Raw genomic sequence first — 22343 nt, forward strand, 5'->3', positions numbered from 1 at the left:
TGTGGCAATTTTCCTCAAAAAGCCCTTTAGCAACAAGCCCGTATCACTTATAAACCACATTTCTTCCTTTAAAACGTCCCGTTACTATTATTCGTAATGTTTAGATCATATAGAGGGTTTAAATATTATTAACAAGGTCGTGAGTTAGCCAGCTATGCTACAACAATTGAAGAGAGGAAATGACATTAGAGAGCTCATGGACAAAGGAGAGCAGAGGCTCTGTGTTTATACTCTGCAAACTCTTGGTTTGACATTTTACATTGCCAAGGGGTCAAAAACGTCCATTTATAATTTGACTGTGTAACAATGGATACAGATAAACAAGGATGCTGACCCTGGAAATCTGGATATAAATTCCCTTTGTTGTGCCATCACATAATTTGTCTGGCCTTATGATTATGAAAGTTGTTGTGTTTTAGGCTACAGATGAGCATTTTGTTGTTTTTTTGTATTTGAAACCTAGAGGTCAAACAAAGTCGTTTGTTTTGCTTTGTTCACAGTTATTAAGTTTGAAGTGGGAAGAAGCCATCACATATTTATTCTTTTAATTAAGGTTATACACGTGACTAGTATTTTTAGGCAATAGATTATAATTTTATAGGTTTTTATGCAACTTTACAGTAAAACATATTTTTCCCGTTTAAAGTGTTCTAATGTGATGGAGCTGTTCATTCATATCCAAAGACCAAAATGACAATAACGTTTTTTGCACATTTAGTGCAGCATCTCTCAGTGTCCTTTAGATATATTGTATCTGTCAATACAAGGACACTATGAGTGGTCTGCTGACCAGGAGGAAAAAAAGGCCTTGTTCTGATTTTCCATTTTGTAAGGATCTCAGAAATCTCTCCACATGAGACCACAGCTTTGCCAATGTCAGCTAATGGAATCACTTTTCTGGCTTGTTTTGCTTATTGTCATCACTATTAAATTGTTTGTTACCAGTGTCTCTTGCATCGCATACTTGGCCCAGAAAGATTTTTTATAATGTATTTTGCAAAATGGGAATTTATGCCAGATATTTTCTGATGATTCCTTTATGTTAGAATCTATCTGGAACGTTGAACTCTTGTCAGGAGTTTGCAGCGTGAATTCATTGGAAGGGTGTACACAAAAAGATCCCTTCTCTTAACTGCCAAGAAAAGCCCACTGTATCATCACAGAGGTTATGTGTGTTGCCTTGTCTTCTGTGCAAGCTATGGCACTTGTTGGACTACCAATTAAGAAGTTTAGATTACAAGCAAGGTTTTTCAAAGGAATAGGTTAGTAAAAAGTGAAAGTCATTTATGATATTTGTGTGTGTGTGTGTGAAGCAGATGTACATTTAGGCTTCATCGTTATTCATTAATTTTCTTTGTCAGATCTAGGGATGGAAATTGTAGAAAATGTAACAATTCAGATAGGGATGTCATTAGCTGTTATTATTTGTAATTGATTATTCTGGTGATTAATCGAGTAATCTGAAAATTATTTAAACTCTGATTGCATAATGTTGTCAAGGTGAAGTAATTTTTGGCTAAAATGCCTTCATTAGCCTAATTAGGTTACACATGGGGCCCTATTTTAAGAGGGCAATCATTAAGCACATTGCTTTTAAGTCATAAGCGCAAAGTCAATTGGCATGGTCATACATGTTTGGTATTTTCATGCAAGCATGCCCTAAGTCTAGGCGCAATTGGGGTTGGTGAAATTGCCCGCACAACGTGCAATTTGGATGGGTCAAGTGCAATTAAATTCTGAGGTTTTTCTCCGGTTATTCCACTGTCTTCGTCCTATTATATTGTCCATTCCCTGTCAATCACTAGCGATGTAAACAAACACAGCACAGTGACACGCTCCTTTTATACACATGGAAAATGTGGATGTAAATTTTCTATGTACACTCAGTTTAATTATAGCAAATGTAAGTATTACATTCTCTATAATTAAGATAGTGTGCTATGTGCATAGAACACTATCTCATAGTATGTTATGTTTACATTTTTAGAAACTGTCAGCTTTTTGCACTACTGAGTACTGGTCGGCGGTGCACTGTGTCTATTGTCCTGTTCATTGTCAGTGATTTGTTGTACTGTCCCATACTTTATATAGGTATATATAGGTATTTTATATAGGTATTTTATTTCGTTGTGTTGTCTCATGTGATCCTGTGTTGGTCCTTTGTTGTTTTTATGAAGCACCATGGTCCTGGAGGAACGTTGTCTCGTTTTGCTGTGTACTGTACTAACTGTATATGGTTGAAACGACAATAAAAACCACTTGAATTGACTTGACTATTATTTATAATCTACTGACACTAGGGCTGAAACGATTAGTCGACATTATTGACAACTTTGACAGTAAAAAATTGTCAACAAAAATATTAATTGTCGAATAGTCGTTTGATCTCATTTAATGTAACATGAGATCACATTAAACTCTAATGACGATGTGCAAGAGCAGCACTGCAGTTTGCACCTGTCTGAGTGGAAGAATTACACAGCTCACAGTCCAGATGGACTCTAAACTTTCCAAACAGCTTCAGTTGATGTTGATCGCAAAGTATGACAGAATACAGAAGCACTTTCATTGTGTAATAAGTGGAGCTGAAAAACGTGCGTGTCTTATGTCTTTAAAGGAAACACCCCACCATTACATCTTAAATGCAGTTATATTTAATGCATTATAGCTTTAAGTTCAAATAATAAAGAAGCAGATCATGTAAATAACTACAAACTCCGAAACCGCCATATCTCTGTGCGGTCAGCGCCTTTTTTATGAGTTGCGCTAATTGTCCCGATCTAAGGGGGAGAGATTGAAACTGAGATTGTGGCTGAGGCACACTCTGTCGTGGGGATGCTCATCTCTCGAGCGTGCAGGCTTAATGCAGCTAGATCAGGGGTCGGGAACCTTTTTTCACTAAGGAGCTAATTTTTTTAATTTTTGGTTGATGCATTTTTTTCAAAAAGTTTTTCAAAAAAAGAAAATGTTTTTATTGCCCATAGACTACTCAAAAACAAACAAATATGCAAAAATGTATAGGTAACTATACAAACTGCAATTTGGAATTGAGTACACGTGTTTGTGTGGGTCTCCATAAAATTACTTCATTTTACAATTTTTCATGAAAAAAGGTAACTTCCATTTTGGGCTGGGCGATATGTAAAAAAATGTTTTAATGATAATCACATTTAAAATATCTTGATATCTGATTTATATGGTCAACCCCCAAGGTTGGTGAATATTTTTGCTTTATTGATTTTGGTTTAAAAAGGTATTTAATTTATTGAAACATGAAAAACTTAAAAGACATTTCTAAATTAAAATTGCACTTTAAACAAAATGAAAAAAGCAATTAAAATAACGAAGTGATTAAAACATCTTATAAATATAACCACCTCCCCAAATCCAAACATTTACCATCTCCAACTGACTTGTATTACTTTGAGTTAATCACTCTCGTCTTTGTTTCTTTAATACAAAGATATATATTACTGAACCTGCAGAGCTGCATTCACAATGCGTTCGAGTGAACTGCTCTGTGGATATAAATCGAAACTTACAGTACCTTACGAGATGATCGGAGATCATTTGCAGCATTCTCATAGACTACAGTATTCTTGCAAACAGTTTTCAGTCTAATGAAATGGAGAAAAAGGAGTCATAACTTTTTACATGCGCTTGTTTCACGAGACAGGATCCCTTTACATGCCTCTGAACAAACAGAGAACCAAACATGAGCACTGACGGCTTTTCTTTTCTCTGTTCTTAAAAATATAATAAAGGGTGTTTCTTCAAGTGCATCTTTTTGACTAATAGCATTTCTTGTCATGTGTCCCTCCGAGACGACTTACCTGTTGCAGGTAGATGAGCAAAATTACTCGCGCATGAAATACATTTGGACGAGGACTCGCAAACTGGATTGAGCCTTGCCGCATTTTGCCTGGCAGGTGATATATCACACCCTGGGTGCACATAAAAAATAACAAACGTTCATAAAATCATTCTTAGAAAATGCTTTTAACAACTAAGATCAATATTTATTGGAAAAAGAGGCCCATAACTTTATGCATGTGCATGTCTAGGAGAAGCGCTTTCATTGCACTCGTGAACAGCAGAGCTCACTGCGCACACATATCAAATCAGACACACATCGGTGGCTTTTCTTTCATCTGTTCTTCAAAATATAATCACACGTTTCATCAAATGTGCGTCTTTGTGTCTAATTTCTTGTCATGTAGTCTTACAGATCGTCTTCCGCAGTGGCTGATGCATCAGCAAAACACTCAGCGTGAAAAATCTGCATTTGGCGGGTGTTCATTTCAAACCTTGTTCACCAGGAGTAGGCTGTAGTCAAATTCGGAAGAAAGGAAATCAAAACAGTGTTTTGCACCCACACTTTCTGTTGGCATATTAGCACTAGAAAGTTTTAAGCCATCATGTGTTGGTGAATGGTGAGACACACAACAAGCCACTTGCTTTTTAACAAAGAGCCACAGGTTCCCAACCCCTGATCTAGATTATAACGTGATGGCTCGCTACTTATTGAATCAATGTCACTGCATTTCTTATCGTGAAGAAAATTGGCAATACGCAGCTTTATTAATAAGAGACTTTATTTTTTGTGAGTTAAAGATGGATTGAAGTGAACAGAAAAGTGAGAGTCCTCGCCACACTATACACTGCAACAAATCTTTTTTGGGCTTGTTTTCCAATATAAATATCTAAAACAATTTACATTTTCTTTAGCAGCTATAATGCAGAAGAATAAACAATTCTGAGAATATTGAATATAATATTAAAAATACAAATATTTTAAAATATCTAAAGATTCTTTAAAAAAAAAGATGCATTCACCTGAGAAGTAGTTTAGACTTGCTTTCAGAAAATAAATCTTGAATACAAGTATATTTTGTCTTTACTGCACTTGCAGGAGTATAACCAATTGAAAAAATACACTTATATTTAAGATACATTCTCTTAAAACAAGTCTAATTATTTTATATGTTGCTTCTCAAGTTAATGTATCTTGTTTTAAAGATTTTTACACAATTTTAAATGGAAAACAAGACAAAAACACTTGATAACAATAGGATGTTTTGTAGTGAACTTCTTTATTGGATTAAACGTAATAAAAACTAATTATATTTTTCCCTTTAATTCAGTGAGTGTCATTTAGAGAGATTTTTAAAAGATGATTTTGTCCTTTAATGTTAGTAAGCACGTTTAATCCAACCTTTTAAGTCGGGCCACAAGCTGAATAATTGGTTTAGAGCTAATAATTAATCTTTGCAATAATTGTTAGATTAATCGATTATCAAAACTAACTAACCAACTAACAGTTCTTGAAATTGTCTATATGTTGCATGCTGTAGATTCAGAAGAACTGGCTCATCAAAGTAATTCGTTTGGGAACGGTTAACTGAATCGAGAATCAAGAAAATCATACAGTTCTGGTAGAACAAACAAAAATCATCTTGATGGATGAATGAGATTTGAGCTACGGAGGAGGGCAAATACTTTAATTTCTGTGTGTTTCCAAGAGATGAGGGTGACAGTTGAATTTTCAAATTAAAGTTTTGTTCCTTTGTTACATAGAGTTCTTTCGTAAATATGCTTTTCATGGGTGATAAAATGGTTCACTTAAGCAGGATTGATGCATGTTTTATGATGAGAGACCTGCTTTTCCTGACATCTTGTGTAATGTGAAATGTGTAATGTAAACATCACTGCTGTGGTCAAAAAATGTATCAATACATTGCCTACTTGTAAATGTACTACTTATTCTGTAGTGTGAAAATAACTGTACAGTACAATCTTCATCCTTGATCTGGATTATTTTTCTGTTTTCCTCCATAAGGTAATGGCCTTGTGATGTAGTGTGCTTTATGAGGACAGTACAGGGTTCTTGGTGAAGTGTTAGCAGGACACCAGTGTGGTCTTGTAGCGTGGTCTTGTTCTTCATTTCAGCAGGCATTGGATAAGCTGGTTTGTTTTTTCTACAAGGGTTTCTGGCGGTCAGAGTATTGCTCAATCTTGCCCAACTGGGTTTAGAAGAAAGGAAACCTGATACGGCCCCAGTGTGTTTGCCTGACATTCGGAAAGCTCTGCACGGGACAACGAAGGGAAGAGCTGCAGAAAACATCAACTAGATAGCCTGAACAAAAGCTTTGTTTAGTGTCCGTATCGTCTGCAAATGTTTGGATAAGAAACTAGGTCAGGACATCGACGCATTTTCTGAGTAATAACCTCTTCCTGTATTTGGCCTTGTTTTTGCAGATTTTTCTGTTTTGTACATACATTGTTTTGTATATACTGTATATGATGACCTCGGTGGGCATCGAGCGAGCCCGGGGCATTCGGGACAAAGCACTGCCCACTACCACACAGACCACACAGCCACAGAAACAGCTTCAGGTGAGTAAACAACAAGAAACACTGGCTTTCTTTCGGAATAACATACTGCAATATTGTTCTTGAATGCCCATTTTGCCAGCCACTTTTTTTTTATATGTATACACACACACACTGTAAATACAAATAGAGGCTAAAAAGTAGACACACACAGAACAAAAGCTTCTTGTTCAAGCACCATTTCTGAGGCTATACTGAATTATGATGAAACGCATGACAATTCACCTAATGTCGGTTCATTCCATGTTTGGAATTAATATATATATAATATATATATATATATATATATATATATATATATTTTTTTTTTTTGATTTTCCTGATATGATAACTGGATGCCACTTGCTAAATTAAAGAAATGTTCCAGTTTTGTGGGGGAGTCATGAGTTCACTATGTCTAGTGTTACAATTTTATCATGACAACGTAACTCCAGTAAATCCCTGATTGTATCGCACTAAAATCATGTTAACATGTATAATGTTTATGCCTTATGGCTATACTTTTGAATTGGTGTTTATTTTAAGGTTTATGGACTGGCCCCATTCACTTCCATTGTAAGTGCCTGTAATATACATTTTTGCTTTTTCTAAAAATAAACATAAACGAGGGACAAGTCCAAATATTTTTGTGGGAATCAACGTTATGACACAAATGCTGTTAATCGAACTTAACTTGTATTGAACCTGGACCATTCCTTTAAACATGCAACATAATGAGGTCATGTGAAACAAATGTACTATTAATTGAAACGTTTTTAAAAATATGTTATACCTTATACAATATATATGGTGCAGTAGGCTAGTATTTACACTCACAATGGACCATGACTGGTTCCATTTGTCTGTGATATGTCTTGGCCATAAAACGTCATATTCAGTTTCCTTTTTTATTTAACAATTCTTTCACTCTTTCTTATTCTGCTGCTCCTAACTTCATTCAATTCCAATTGCAGGCTACGGCTGAACAAATTAGACTGGCTCAGATGATCTACGACAAGAATGATGCTGATTTTGAGGACAAAGTCAAACAGGTGTGAGAAACACTTTTCTGTCAGAATTTGAAGCACACACATCAGTGGTTTAAATGAATATTTTAATTGGAAATGTAATCACCCACATGCTGTTTCAATCCGAACGTGTTTGACTTTTTCTTTGTGGAGCACTAAAAGGGGTTAGGCAGAATGTTACAATTCACTTTCATTTAATGGAAAAAAAGACGCAATGACAACATTATGTTTTGTACAGAATTTTCTTTTTTGGGTGAGCTGTCCCTTTAACATCAGCGATGTCCTTGTATTTGCTTTGCTCACAGCTCATGGAGGTTACAGGGCAAAACCAGGATGATTGCATGGTTGCTCTCCACGACTGCAATGAGGATGTCAACAGAGCCATCAACTTCCTGCTTGAGGGGACCTCTGATGCGGTAAGAGGTCTTGTGACTTCAGATGTAACAGATCACGCAGATGCACGTGTGATCTAGACTACTTAGTTGGCACTATAGCTCATGACAGAGGTTCTTTAAAAAGGGGAAGTAAACTAGTTTAATTTGGAAATGTTGTGGCTACTGTCAGCTGTTTTGTGGCAGGGATGTAAAAGCAAAACAATGATTTGTCTGGCCAGGCTTTGTTTGCTTTTTCATGGGTCATTTGAAAGGTGAAATTGTTTTAATTCTTCTGTGTATGCTTTTTAAAAATTTTACAGTAATATACCACAGTGCTTATTGTCCCTACCAGATTATTTTGTCATTGACACTAATCCACTTCAGAGATGGTCTATAGTCTAGGACTATTGTTGTGGTGAAATTTGAGATGCCTCTATTTATAAAGTGAGGTTTGTTTGAATGTTTTCTGGGAATGTAACTCAGAAATAGCATGTGGGTCACTTCAACCACAGATTCAGAAGTTAATCCTGTGTCATAACAGACCTCTGCCTCTACCTCAGTGCCTACACACAAGCTCCTAATTGTCCTTCACCAGCAAGGATGATTCAACAGTGGAAAAAAAAAATGTTTGTTTACATAAAATCAGTTGTGAAAATATGTCAATGTACAATGGGCTGTGCAGCTAAAATACGCTGAAAATTATTCTGCATATTCACATTGTTTGATTTATCGTGATGTATTCAGTTTTATATATATGTATTGTGAATAGGTTGGTACTAATATGAATTATTCTGGCTTTATAATATTTTTGCAGTAACACTTTTCTCTGTCTCATGCAGACCACTTGGGAAACAGTGGGGAAAAAGAAAAGTCTTGGGAAGGATGGCACCTCCACAGAGATAAAGGAGAACAAGGAGAACAGGGAGAAGAAAGGAGAGCGGGAAAGCAGCAAGGGTCGTGGAGGAGTGAGTCGTCGTGGTAGAGGGACCAGTCGCAATAGGCCAGGTGAGTGCGTTGATGATGACTGGAGATTTTAGCTGTTTTGACTGTCCAGCAGCCCAGGATATGAGGCCATTTTAACACTCAAAATGTACTGTTGTTATTTTAAAGTACAGCAATGCTTGCATGTGACCTACTAACCTAAATTTATACAGTTGCTAATGAGGACCATTTACTGCAAAGGTCTATTTACACGAAGTCTGAATTTTCTGGGGGGTTTTTGGCCATAAGAATTAGACTATTTTCCCCACTTGAGTTTATGTGAAGAGGTTTAAAAAAATAGAAAGAAATAAAAAATGTCTACCCTGTGTTTTATTTCATTATACTATCTGTATACATAGCGAGGACTGAGGAGAATGGTGTGGAGCCTGCTCCTGTTGAGAGAGGATCTGACCGTGGCCGCAGGGGTAGAGGGAGAGGTAAGCACACATATTTTACATTTATGGATACATGCTTGCATCATACCTGCAAACTAGTCGCCTTTCAGCGAAATTCACAGGTTTGAATCCAAAATAGGTCGTTGTGGAGGCGGAGGCGTGGTCGAACACCCGTCTGGGGAGAGAGGAAGCGGTAAGGAGGTTCATCTGAGATTAATTGCTGGTAATTACTATTTCTGTGTTTGCGGTAAGAGACGGTGGAGATAAAAACGGCCCAGTGCATAGATAGAGCGAGAGGGGCACATGCAAGACTGTGTGTCTTTTACTGAGTGTTTGAACGATTGCTAATAAGCTGAACTTTATTTGTGTATGCTGAAAAGCCATTTTTGTTGTATTGGTGCCGAAACCAAGGATAAGGAGGAAGGTTAGACTGCTATGGAGTCATCCTCGCCACTGGAGGAAGACCTCTATCCCTCGCCAGCATCCACCAGGCCGAACACCAGGCCCTCGTGGATCTGCAGGTGGAGCAACAACAGCGTTTTGAAATGCTCTTGAGACTGAAGGACATTGTGGAGCTTAGTACCCGGGTACACCCCTACACCCCAGCTCCGTGATGCCTGCTGGTGGTGGGTGCTGGCTGATGAGGACAGCGACATTGGTGATGTCATCAATCTCGTAGTGCTGGAGTAGTTCGTCTCCCGACTGCCAAAGGGGTCGGCGGAGTGGGTCCAGTGCCACCATCCGCCGTCGCTGGATGAAACGGTACAGCTGGTGGAAGACCATCTAGCAGACCATCTACATGCCCGCTCTCTCTCTCTCTGTGGTCCCCTTCCTTCTGCCCTGTCCCGTGGGAACAATCCAATTGATACTTTGTTGTTGAGTTGGCATGGACCTCGTCAGGCCATTAGAACAGTCAGCACGTGGTCACCGCTTTGTGCTATTTCTGGTGGACTATGCAACGCGATACCCGTAAGCAGTGCTGTTGTGCAAAATCTCAGCATGTAGTGTCTGTACATGTCTATGCGTGTAGTGTAATTTCCTGAGTTGGGATTCCAAAAGAAATCCTCAGTGATCAGGGCACTACTTTCATGTCACGTACACTGTACAAATTATTGGGTAGTGAATTGATTCGGCTTGGTTAAACGATTTAATAAGACCTTAAGGAATATGATTCTGATTCACGATGATGCTCGGAATTGGGACAAGTGGCTTGAACCCGTTATTTGCAGTACGAGAGGTCCCGCAAGCCTCAACAGGGTTTTCCCCATTTTATGGTGCGTACGGATAGGGGCGGGACTTGTCAGATTTACCACCTCAACCTACTAAACCCATGGAGAGAGGTGGTCCCTCTATCCATGGCGACGGTAGATCCGAAGAGGGAGGAGCTTGGACTGGAGGTGAATCTAAAAGCCAATCAGTTCACCCCGGTCCCTTGTGGAGACCACCTCTCACCGTCACAATGTACGGAGGTTGCCAGATTGCAAAATAATTTCTCTGACGTGTTCTTGCCTCTCCCTGGCCGCACTAATCTCAAAGAACACCACATCAAGACAACCCTAGGGGTAGTGGTACGTAGTCGGCCCTACCGATTAACCGAACACAAGAAACGTGTAGTACTGGAAGAATTAAAGGCCATGCTCGATATGGGGGTAATAGAAGAATCCCACAGTGATTGGGCCAGTCCGGTGGTTGTGGTGCCTAACAGCAAAGGCCGGTTCTGTGTGGATTATAGGAAAGTCAACGCGGTGTCGAAATTTGATGCATATCCAATGCCTCATATTGACGAACTGCTCGATTGGTTGGGCATGGCTCGCTTTATTCGACACTGGATTTAACAGAGTTAATGGCAGATCCCCTTAATGCTGATTTCCCTTGAGAAAAAGGCCTTCTCAACACTGTTTGGGTTACACCAATTTGTGACCGTTCAGTTTGTTTGGGGCCCCGGCTACGTTTCAGCATCTTATGGACAGAGTTCCAGACCAAACGCTTCGTATGTCGCTACTTATTTGGATGATATCATTATTTACAGTAATGATTGGCAGTGGCACATGTTGCATCTGGGGCCATTCTGAGGTCGTTGCAACAAGTGGGGCTCACAGCAAACCCAAAGAAGTGCACATTTGGGGCATGGGCAGGTGTGGCCCCAAATTGATAAAACCAAAGTGATTTCGACCTGTCCGAGACCCAAGACCAAAAAGGAAGTGAGACAGTTTCTAGGGCTTTCATTTCAGAGTGTCACCGTTGCGCGGCTGCATTCCCTCGGAGCACTTGCCGTTATGTTGTTCAAATTTGATTTATTTATATATTGAGAATAAATCCTAATAATTCAAGATGCACTCTCGAAGTATGTGACAATTGCAGTTAAATCAGCAGTGAAACACGAATTCGAACTATTGTGTCAGATGTGAAGGGGGAGAATTTATGCATGTGTCAGGTGCTTCGACACAAAATATTTCCACATTGAATCCACTTGTGCATCCTCTTTCAATCCTCCTCATAAAGGTTCCTCTGTCCTCGTTTCAGTTGTTTTTAATATAAACATGCACTAGATGAAGGTCGCTTTGCAGCGTTTGCCTTGTCTTTAGACACTGAAAAAGAACTTAGACTGTTAAAAATGTATCTCAAAACACCTGCGTTCTGCCTTATTAATAGTGCTGCATCTTGCTATTTTTAGCGCAAGAACGCTTTGGTCTGAACCAGGATCAGAAATTAACAAGGTTTAAGGCAAAAATGCCACTGAAGGTGACAAATGGACCCCGAAATTAAAAATGTGAGGACAAAAAGAAAGTGCCATTTATGATTTCAGTTTCTTATTTGTAACATCGGATATATTTCTTGTTCTTTTCTAGACCTAATATATACATATCACATGAAATTATTTGATGTTCATTTAAATTTATTGGTAAACTCTTTTCTGGTTATTCATGTTGAAATTGTATTTTAAGGAATTGATTAATTTGAAAAATTTGAAATAACACGGTCAAATTGTCATATTTTGTATGGTTATAAAATATGCCCTAATAATGGTTAACTTTTTTGCCTAAAAACAACTCTGGGGAGCAAATTTTGCCACTTAACAAAAAAATTTAAATTTTGACACTAGTCTAAATAGCATCTTAAAAATGCTTAAGTTAATGGTTACATAAATGCTCTACATCAGGGGTGCCCAATACGTCGATCGCAAAGGCAATGCTGGTAGATCGCACAAAATTTAAGTGTACTTTTGTTAAATTTTTATAAATATAATGTCTTTCTTTTAGTTTCTGTCTGACTTGCACTTGACGAGTAAATATTGACCAGGCGAGAATTTTGTTTATTCGGTTGCCATGACAACTAGTTTTGCGCATGCGCCTTCCAAGGGCTTCTGAGAACAGAGCGCGAAATTGCGATGCTAGCAGTGTTTGAGACCTGCTACCAGCAGCTACTGCCCGGATTATGCTAAACTGTCTGATTCCATTCAGTTCAAGTCATCAGAATAAGGTAAATGCCCTGGCTATTGTAATCTATTGTGCTGTAGGTGTTTTGGGTTTAGTTTTAAACTGAATAATATCAACATTGAACATTATTATATATTTTTTTTATTAAATAGAAGATGAATTCCATGTAGGGATACACGCAGTAGTCCCAACAAGCATTTTCTTTTTTTGAAACTGTGTTTTTTTTAGTTGGTAGATCTTATTGAGTTGGTCATTTAAAAGTAGATCATTATGCAAAAAGGTGTGGGCACCCCTGCTATACATAAGAAATTATATTACTTTTCTATGTGTACCCTGAGATAAAATCCTACAGTCACCCATGGATGGGGCTATGCCATTATTATAGAATGAATTTTAGCAAAGGAAAGTATGTTTTTAAATATAATAGAATAACAAAGAATAAAATATATTGATAGACGCATGTAAAAAACATCTTTTACATGTTACTTTCTGCACTTTAACAAGCCAAACCCCTCATAGAGGGTTTTAGCACACTGCTGATAGTCTATTATTTATAGCACAAATAAACTGTCAGCAGTGTTCCACTAAAAACAAAATATAGCAAAAAAAATATTTTTCTTTTTACAGTGTCTGGAGGTAGAGGCAGAGGTCGGGCTCCGGTTAACAGCAGGTTTACAGCACAGGGGATGGGGTGAGTATCAATCAAATCACACACTCCCATAATTTTTAACAAACACTCATTAATAAATAAAAGCCACCAAGACCTATTTCTCACTCTCTATATATCATTCTGTAGGACCTTTAACCCTGCAGACTACACCACAAACAGTGGGACGTCAAACTCACACACTGACGTCTGGGAGACAGGGGCCAATGACACTACTGATGGGACAGGTGAGAGAGACACAAACAAGAATTGTTTAGACCTAATGAACAAACTAAAGTCATTTTCCTCAATGCTTTGCGGCACTCACTTCTCTCTCTTTGACACATTCTGTTCAGTAGCATGGCAGAACACTCTGGACGAGTGGGCAGCTGAAGACTGGAGTGAAGATGTGAGTGTGAGTCATGCGCTATAATTACCCTCTTGTGCATTATGGGATTTGCCAAGCATGAAATTAATAAGCCTGAAATTACATGTTATTTATGTTGTCCAGAAATGTAACACCATGTCTTAACCAGGTTAAGGAACATGACAAGATTCCAGCGGCAAGCAAGTTTTCTGACTACATTTAAAGGGGAAAAAAAATAAAATGTTTGCAAGTGACGCAACAAAATCATAGCCAATCAGAACAGTGTGTGGACTAGTATGTTTGCGCGCTGATTATTATGGAAGAGATGGCTTTTATTTCTTGTCTCGTAGTCTAAAGACTATATGTATGCTCGCAAATTATTACTGTTGCAAAAGCTACTTTGATACTGCAGTTTGCCAATATACTTAAACTACCTTCAATCTAAAGTAGCATCTTCTTTTAGGCTATTTACAGGGACTTTGTCTTTATGTATATAACTACCAGATGATTTTTTACTGCAGTTTTTATCTGGCACAACAATAAGGATTCAGTTAAGTTAACATCATAAAATTAAAACCCTGTACAAAACTGTGATGAACAGCAGTATTTACAAAATATTAAGATACAATTCCTATGTTAAATGCCATGAATGGACTGAATTATCTTTGGGGTTTTTGATTTATTTTCACCAAAATGAATTGAACTTCCAAATTCTTCATTCCAGGGAGAGAGAGGACATTTTAGAAGAGCATGTTTGATCATTATCTCAGATCGCTTGGCTATAAAGCTTGTGTACCTAATACAGTGGTGAAAAAACGAATAGTCTGAAACAACATTTCACTACTGGAAGAGCTACACTGTTTTGCAGACAGCCAATCTTGTCACGTTACTGAAAAATATAGTTGTTTATTGCATTGCTACTTTTAATTTGTTTCTCCCTAACATTGAAAACCATATAAGCATCTTTTTGAACTATGTATTGAGTGACAAACACTAACTGACCCTTTTGTGTCTCCAAAGCTCTCAGAGACCAAAGTGTTCACTTCCTCTTGTGTACCTCCAAGTGAGAACCACATCACACCTGGCCAAAGGTAATAAAGTCAAGAGCTGGTGTTTCTTTTCATTTTTGGAGTAAAAAAAAGCATGGTCAGTGCAAAAAGAAGTTAAAAAAAATGTGATTCCGAATATGTGATCATGTGACTACTGTAGCAAATGCATATTGAAATGTTTGATATATCTGGCATGTGTTTATTTGACTGACTGTATTGTTTGTGTTTTGTTGTAGTCTGGATCTGTCATCTCTGCTGCAGAAGCCTGTGGATCGAGAGGAGGTCGGGGGTCTGAAGGCTGTGGGCTCCTCTCAGGGTCTCGGCCACAGTCTGGTCTTCACCAACTCCCACCACCAGCCTGCTCGAAACGGAGCCACGTCTGCTGGCTCCAACAGTTATACACATGCCACCCTGGTGAGACCTTTCATGGACCTGATATACACACTCAACACTTCCAAAGCTGTTTTGTAGAGATTTTTTGATGGCATTTGGTGTTGGTATTTAACATGTTCAGGTCTCAGAGTCACTCAAATGCTTTAAGGAATCTGTACCTGGGTGAATCTCACTAATCCATGTCTGGGTCATATTTCATCCTGAAAACAAAATAAAGAAATAACATATAAATGATTAAGCCTGTTTTTCTCTTTACTGTAATGCAAATAATATAATTATAATTTATTTTCAGACAGTCCTGTATTGTTTAGAAAAATTTGTGCTGATATTGAGAGATCTGCATGAGTTTCCCGATCTGAATTTTCCTTATTTATTTATTTTTCCAGTCCTCTGTTCTGGGTTCTGGTTTTGGAGAGCTGGGTGGTCCAAAGCTGGGACAGACGGCTGGGCAGCAAATACTGGAACAGCTGAAGGGGCCTGGTCTTGGGCAGCTTACTTCCCAGCCCCCCAGCACAGGGACCAACTGCACCCCTGTAGTGGGGCTGGTCGGGACAGGGATGTCTGTCCCCTCCTCCTCCTGGGACCTCAAACCTCCTGGAAATCAGAGCTCTGTTTCTCTGTCCTCCCAGTTCAGTCGTGAGTATTACATTTGCCTGACAGGCCTGGACATACTTATTCACCCATACATGCTTCCATAAGCTTACTCATTATTTTATATGCTAAATAATGTGCAGTCATTCACTCTGTAAACATGAAAATTCAGCTCAAACTCAGTGTTTGCAAATGGCTGCAGTACATTTTTTAATGTGTTGTTTAATCATAGATTACTTTGTGTGAACTTGCCTCTTTTTTGTGGTTTGCCTTGTAGGGGAATTTCAAATGCAGCCTGAGCCATCTTTGGTGCTAAGCCAACTCACCCAGCGACAGCAGGGCTCCCTGACCCACTCGGGACCTCTGGCCAGGCAGCCCAGCCCTCCCCCGCTGAGCACCCCTTCACCCACTCTGGGCACACTGGAAGCCTTTCAGAAAGCACCGGAACCTTCTCAGCATCGTGACGGGCCCTCAATGTCCCCCTCACAGGCAGCCGAGTCTCAGGGCAGCAGCACACAGCAGCGACAGATAAAGACTCAAAAACGAAGGATACCTCCCACTTCCAAGGTGACTAGAGATTTTTTAAATGTCCACGGTTACTAGAGTTTTAAAACATTGAGGCTGCATACAAATAATGATAACCTACTCTGAAATAACTATCTGTAAACATGTTTAATTCAACATGAAACAGTGTTTGTAATTATCTTCCATAACCTGATGTATTTTGAGTGAAACAGGATATTCAACAAGGGAAAAAATGAAGGTGGGACTTGATTTTATTCATCAAGAATGTATTGAATTGTGAAAAAGGGGTGTTCCAAACCAGAATGTAGCAAGGTGTTCAGAGGAGAAATTGGTTACAGCAGTTACATTTTGATGAAAGTTTATGAAAAACATCTAATACTACTAATGTTCTAATACTACCCAGGAATGTGTATTTAGAAAGTAAATAGGGTATATTTTTATTTCATTTAGATTTTTATGTAAATGCATCCAAGAAGATTTGTAAAGCAAAGTTCAATAAATAACAATCATGATCTGAAAATATTTATTTTCAGGGATTAAAAACTAAATGTTTTTTTATTTTGTTCTGTTTCAGAAGTTCCGCAGCCTCCTTTCCAAATGGTTACCGGTTAGAACAAAATAAAATTAGTTAATAACGTTCTTTATAAAATGACAGTACTGCGCGCTAAGGGAGGGTGAAATACCTGTTGCCATGTTGTCAGATCTCGCAACAGAAACCTGGTCTAGAAAAACAAGCTCAAAATAAGCAATGTATTTTTTCTGTGTGGTGGATTTATCAGCAGAGAAATCATAAGTATATGGTTAATTAACAGTTAAGTAACATTTTTATTACAGATCTGCTTCTCAATCAAAACCCAGCTTCATCAAATCTGCATTAATGCATCATATCTAACAATAGTTCAGTTAAGACTTAGAAAGAACTGAGAAATGTACTTTTTACCTCCTATATTTTTTTTCTTGTATCTGGATTAACCATGCATGTATATGTAGTAATTCTACATGGTTGTTAAAACATTTTAATTCAAAGAATTCAAAATCCACAATGGACAATTATGCATAGAAATGTGTGATGTAGTGGTTTCCTTCAGGATCAAAGCACGTTTCATTTTTACAGGCAACATGAAGTGGTGTAGTTCCAAATATTTACTGTGATAAACCCTTTGGCCTTTGGTTTCATGAAACAAATATTGAAAAAAAAATAACCGGTTATTACCGGTTACCAGCATTTAAAAATAACGTTTTCACTCTGGAACAATTGAAAATCACTTTTTTCTTGATTTCAGTTACGTTCTGCAATTTTAAATTTATATTTTATATTTTTACATTATATTTGCTGCTTATCTTTACAACATATAAAACCTACAGTATATATGTTACAAAAATGTACTGTGTTTGTTTCCATTGATATTTTGTCAGTATTTACAAACTATAGTGCTGACAATACACCGTCTGAAGTCTTTATTTGTATGATTGCATGCATTCAGATCCCGTCCTCTGCGGTAGAGATGCCCGGCTCGGCAGATGTGTCTGGTTTAAATGTGCAGTTCGGTGCTCTGGACTTCGGTTCGGAATCTGCCCTTCCGGACTTCGGTCAGTCAGAGAATTGTAATAGTGAACCCATGAGAGAGGCTGCAGTGGTTCCTCAATCACAGAGCAGCCTTTATTCTAAACCTGTCAGGTCAGTCAGTAAAATGAACAACTGTAATGAAGGGGTTAGTTCACCCAAAGATGAAAATTGTCAGTATTTACTCGCCCTCATGTTGTTCCAAACCCATATGACTTCCGTGGAACACAGGAGTTGGTCTCAGTCATCATTCACTTTTTCATTGCATCTTATTTATTGTGACTGAGGCTGTAATTCTGTCTAACATGTCCTATTGTGTTCTACAGAAGAATGAAAGTCATAAGGGTTTGGAACAATATGAAGGTGAGTAAATAATGATATCATTTGTATTTTTGGGTGAACTATCCCTGGTCTTGCTGATGTCTGATTACTCATTAAAGTTAATGCATAAAGTTCAGTTTGAATGTTTTTATTTTTTCCAAGCAGTGGACCACATGTATTGCTGGTTTTCCTAGGTCTCTCAATGTATGGCTTTCAAACCTGTGGTTGTCTCTTTAGTTATAAAGTTTGCTTACCATTCTGCATGCTAATAAGTTTCCCTTGATCTGCCCTGCAGTGAATCTCTGGCCAGTCCAGTCCCATTGCTGCTGCCTCTGCCCTCCTCTGACCCTATTTACCCCTCTCCCTCGGTGCCTCTTCCTAGCCTCATCCCCTCCCACACCACCCCCAGCGCGGTTTCTTCCTCCTCATCCTCCTCTGCTGCATCATCGGCGGGTAACAGCTTTGACTGCGGCATGACTCCTCACTCAAGACTGAACTTTTCTCAGAGCAAGGAGCCCTCTGGACCTGTTACGGTGGGTGCAGAGACCTCAAACTTCTATAACTTCATTCATAACCTCTAAAACTAATTTTGTTTGTACAATAGTTAGGTCAATCAAAAAGTCTTTCATTTTTTCTTATACACACCCTCAATTTGTTCCAACCTATATGATTTTCTTTTTTACATTTTGCAATATACTTCAGTTTGTGTTCAGAGTGCTCTTCTTCATAATGGGAATTGGGACTGAAGAGCCCTCAATAAAGAACTATTAAGGTAGCCCATACAACTTCTGCACTATGTGCCAGGTCTAATGAAGCCATACAATGGCATTGTGTGAGGAAAAGACTGAAATAAAAAAAACATTTCACTAAAAATGTTCCCCTCAATTTGCCAAAGCGCTTCAATCTTTTTTTTATTTTTTTTTTTTATATTATTATTGAAACATTGGGCCAGTTCAATGACAAGACGTGAAAAGCAATTACTTATTGGCATCAAGCCTGGCTTGGGGTCATGGCACGTGTTGTATGGTAGGGGTGTAACTGTTAAAATTTATCACGGTTTGGTTTGTATCACGACTTTAGTTTCACGGTTTTGGTTCGTTATTTATTTTCAGAAAAAAAAAATATTACTGCCAAATTCAAAGTAAAAATATTCTATTTGGTAACAAAACCTTCAAGAGATTTGCCCTCACTACAAATCACCATGGTTTTACTACATTAACCATAGTTTAACCATGGTATTACTATATTAAAGTCATGGTTACTATATGGAATCGACATTATTACTGGAACCATGGTTTTACTATAGTAATATGGTACTGTGGTAAAACAATGATTAATTGTATCAAAACTATGAATTCTGAAAGAAATCAATGGTGACTGCAGTCATTGTTAATTCATACAATATTACTATAGTAAAACCATGGTTCCTGTATGGCTACTACAGTATTACTTAATATAACCATGGTTAATTTTAGTTAGTGCCCTGTTGATGCGCAATCCCCCTGCACGTGTTAGTGGCGTCATTCTGCTTACATTTAATATATAATTTACCATCTATAAATGTAATTAATGTTAACAAATTATAAATATTTTCAAAGGTCTAAGGGTTCAACATTGATATCCGATCTCACTTTCACAATAGAAATGCTCCAGAAACAGCAATTGAGTTATTTGTACGAGTACAAATGGAAAAAATGCAATATCAAAACGGGACTTCATACCTTTATGAAAACGCGATCGCCAGATGAATCCAGTTCACCAAACTTGGGACAATTGTCCATGACAAGCATTCATTGAAAATATCTAATAGCACTTTTTGTCCATAAAAGTGATCAATCTGGAAAATCTTGATATATTCTCCATTGTTTACATGTGATCTCGCCTGAAAGAATTACCCTTCGTCATCGTTCTTTAACAAACTATGCAATCTGAGCAGTGTTCATGTTGTAAAACTGTGTGTTATCTTATATATTAGAGTCTCATAAACAAAATGAACATAGTTTTTATTCAGAATAGCCAAGCATTGCAGTCAGATTTTGTGTACGCTTCCAGCAATTTTACAGAGATGAAAGCTTGCAGGAACCTCATTTTTTGTTAAATCATCTTCAAATTTGAGAACATTGTATTTCTGGGTTGTCTTGGCACTTTTATTATAGTTTTTTTTAAATTATAAAAACATGTTCAGCACAAAATATTTCCATAACTATAAACTTCAGCCACTCTAACTTTAAAAAATAACAACATATGTATAACATATATATTTAAGTAAAGCCCAAAGTGTCTTCTTTCAAAAGATTCTACAACTGTGTCCATACTCCAAAGGGTCCAATAAATACAACTATTTATGTTCAGGTATGTCATTGTCATGGTTTGTGCTCAAAAAGGGGGTGCGTATCAACAGGTTAACTAATTTTTTTCCCCCTAATTACTAACTTAACATTTAACTTAATACCTGCATTTATGCTACATGTATCAACATAAAGTGCATTTCATACTCCACATATGGTCAACATTCGGAAGTTGTACATCACTGTAGAAGGAATAACCTTGCTGTTAAAATGGATGCTTGAAGGGATTTCATAATGCAACACAAGTGTTTTAATCATACGTGGAATTCTCACATCTTCATCAATGGAGTAGGGCAACATAACTTTGGCAATGAACACTCCAAGAGCTTTAGTTATTGTTAAATGTCTGTCCGAACTAGCAGCGAGTGCCTGGTTAAAGACGGAAGAGATTGTGTCCGTGTGCAGTTTCGGGCTCACCTGTGGCTCTGTGCGCACCACGTGCTGTATATTCACGTAAATAAATAATCAAACAATGATGTATTACCAGTATACTGCACGTCAAGCAATGTCTGCAAACAGTGCCTGTTTTGTAAAGGTTGTATGACCATCGCTGTTGTGATTGGCTGCAAAAAGTTCCTAGACAGGAGACTTGAATGGGGCTTTTCTATCTTGCGGCTTGTTTTCTCAGCTTGCCATTTTCAACTTCACACTAACGAGTGTAGAACTGTGATGTCATCAACTGATTTTACATACAGTTAATAGTACAGCTTCTCTCTGTAGAAAGTTGATCCATGTGAAACAGACAGGGCATGTCTACAGAGCGATACTGGTGCAGGTTATAGCGAATGTTATAACTGTGCATGTCTACGTATTTGGCGCTTTTGTTTTCTCCGCCAAACTGTATGATACAGATGCGTCATTAAACTTTAGATGAACACGGTGCAAATTCTTACCGAAACGTGGATGGCAAAACATAAGGTTCGTTTTTTTACCGAGAACTGTTACATCCCTATTATATGGTGCTTGACCGCCTCAGTCCCCATTATTAAAAGATGCACTCTACCTGGACATTCTGCAAAATAACTTCCATGGTAGAAAAAAAGTCAAATGGGATTGCAACAACATGAGGGTGAGGAAATAATTGTGGGTGAATAGATACATTACTGTGCTTTGTGTGTTTGTCGCTCTGACAGAACGGTTTTAATGGTGTGAGGACCTCTGCTGCTTTAGACAGTAAGTCAAACTATGGTTTTACCCTTCTTTCTGTGTTATATGCATTAGAGCAGGGTTTAAGATTTTTCATAAAACATGCTTTAACTGCTTTTATTTATTTAATATATGACCCAATCACCTTTTCATTTTATTTAACACACATGCCATCCTCGTCTCCCCTCAGCCACATCGAGTTCCTCCACTCCAAAACAAGAGTCTCCCTCTCTGGGCAGCAGCACAAGTATTGCCCCTTCTGCCCCATCCTCTCTGTTACCTTCTTCTGTTACTCCACACAGCTCTGCTCTGCCCAGCCTGGCTTCTGAGCTTTCCTCTACCAGCCTAACTCCCCTCAGCAGGTGAGCAAGTAGTAGCTTTTTTTGTATCATACATTCATTTTATATTATGTTGTTAAAAATAATCATCATATTCACAATATTTAAATGTAAATATTGTGAAGGGAGTATCTCCCATACTCATTCGGCATAATTATGTTTGGCATCATTTTTATCAAATAGGGCTGGCAACAACCTCACAATACGATGCCCATCGCAAAATATATGTCATGATTCAATACATAGCGATGCATCACAGTATCATAATTGTATTGCAATTTAAACTGCAGTGAAACCCAGTGTTTCCATGAAAGAACATACGTGGGATCAGTTTTAATTTCTCTTGCACGATTCTCTTCAGTTGTGCAGTACTATAAACAGTTTAGAGAAATGCTTGTTTTAGAGAATCCCCTTATTTCTTTGAACATGCTTCTTTTAGTAAACTGAAGTATGTTAATATAAATGCAA

The 22343-nt window shown here is 38.0% G+C and overlaps 1 protein-coding gene across 9 annotated transcripts in view; it reads left to right on the forward strand.

Annotated features, from left to right (window-relative positions):
• The window catches only part of LOC127627515 (ubiquitin-associated protein 2-like), a 33875-nt gene that overhangs the window by 286 nt on the left and 11246 nt on the right, over positions 1-22343 (forward strand). For 2 of the 9 annotated variants that reach the window (XM_052103924.1, XM_052103925.1), the window contains exons 2-17: positions 6259-6396; positions 7347-7424; positions 7706-7816; positions 8614-8779; positions 9115-9192; positions 9290-9343; positions 13215-13278; positions 13384-13642; positions 14621-14691; positions 14886-15063; positions 15429-15678; positions 15911-16200; positions 17643-17836; positions 18339-18576; positions 21525-21564; positions 21728-21899. In XM_052103924.1, the coding sequence (XP_051959884.1) occupies positions 6301-6396; positions 7347-7424; positions 7706-7816; positions 8614-8779; positions 9115-9192; positions 9290-9343; positions 13215-13278; positions 13384-13642; positions 14621-14691; positions 14886-15063; positions 15429-15678; positions 15911-16200; positions 17643-17836; positions 18339-18576; positions 21525-21564; positions 21728-21899 (2339 nt within the window). In that variant the 5' untranslated portion in view covers positions 6259-6300. Of the gene's footprint in view, positions 1-6258; positions 6397-7346; positions 7425-7705; positions 7817-8613; positions 8780-9114; positions 9193-9289; positions 9344-13214; positions 13279-13383; positions 13649-14620; positions 14692-14885; positions 15064-15428; positions 15679-15910; positions 16201-17642; positions 17837-18338; positions 18577-21524; positions 21565-21727; positions 21900-22343 lie in introns of all 9 variants that reach the window. The other 7 variants (XM_052103931.1, XM_052103927.1, XM_052103930.1 and 4 more) reach the window with 7 other exon arrangements.

Source organism: Xyrauchen texanus, chromosome 34, assembly GCF_025860055.1.
Source record: "Xyrauchen texanus isolate HMW12.3.18 chromosome 34, RBS_HiC_50CHRs, whole genome shotgun sequence".
NCBI classification, from domain to species: domain Eukaryota; kingdom Metazoa; phylum Chordata; class Actinopteri; order Cypriniformes; family Catostomidae; genus Xyrauchen; species Xyrauchen texanus.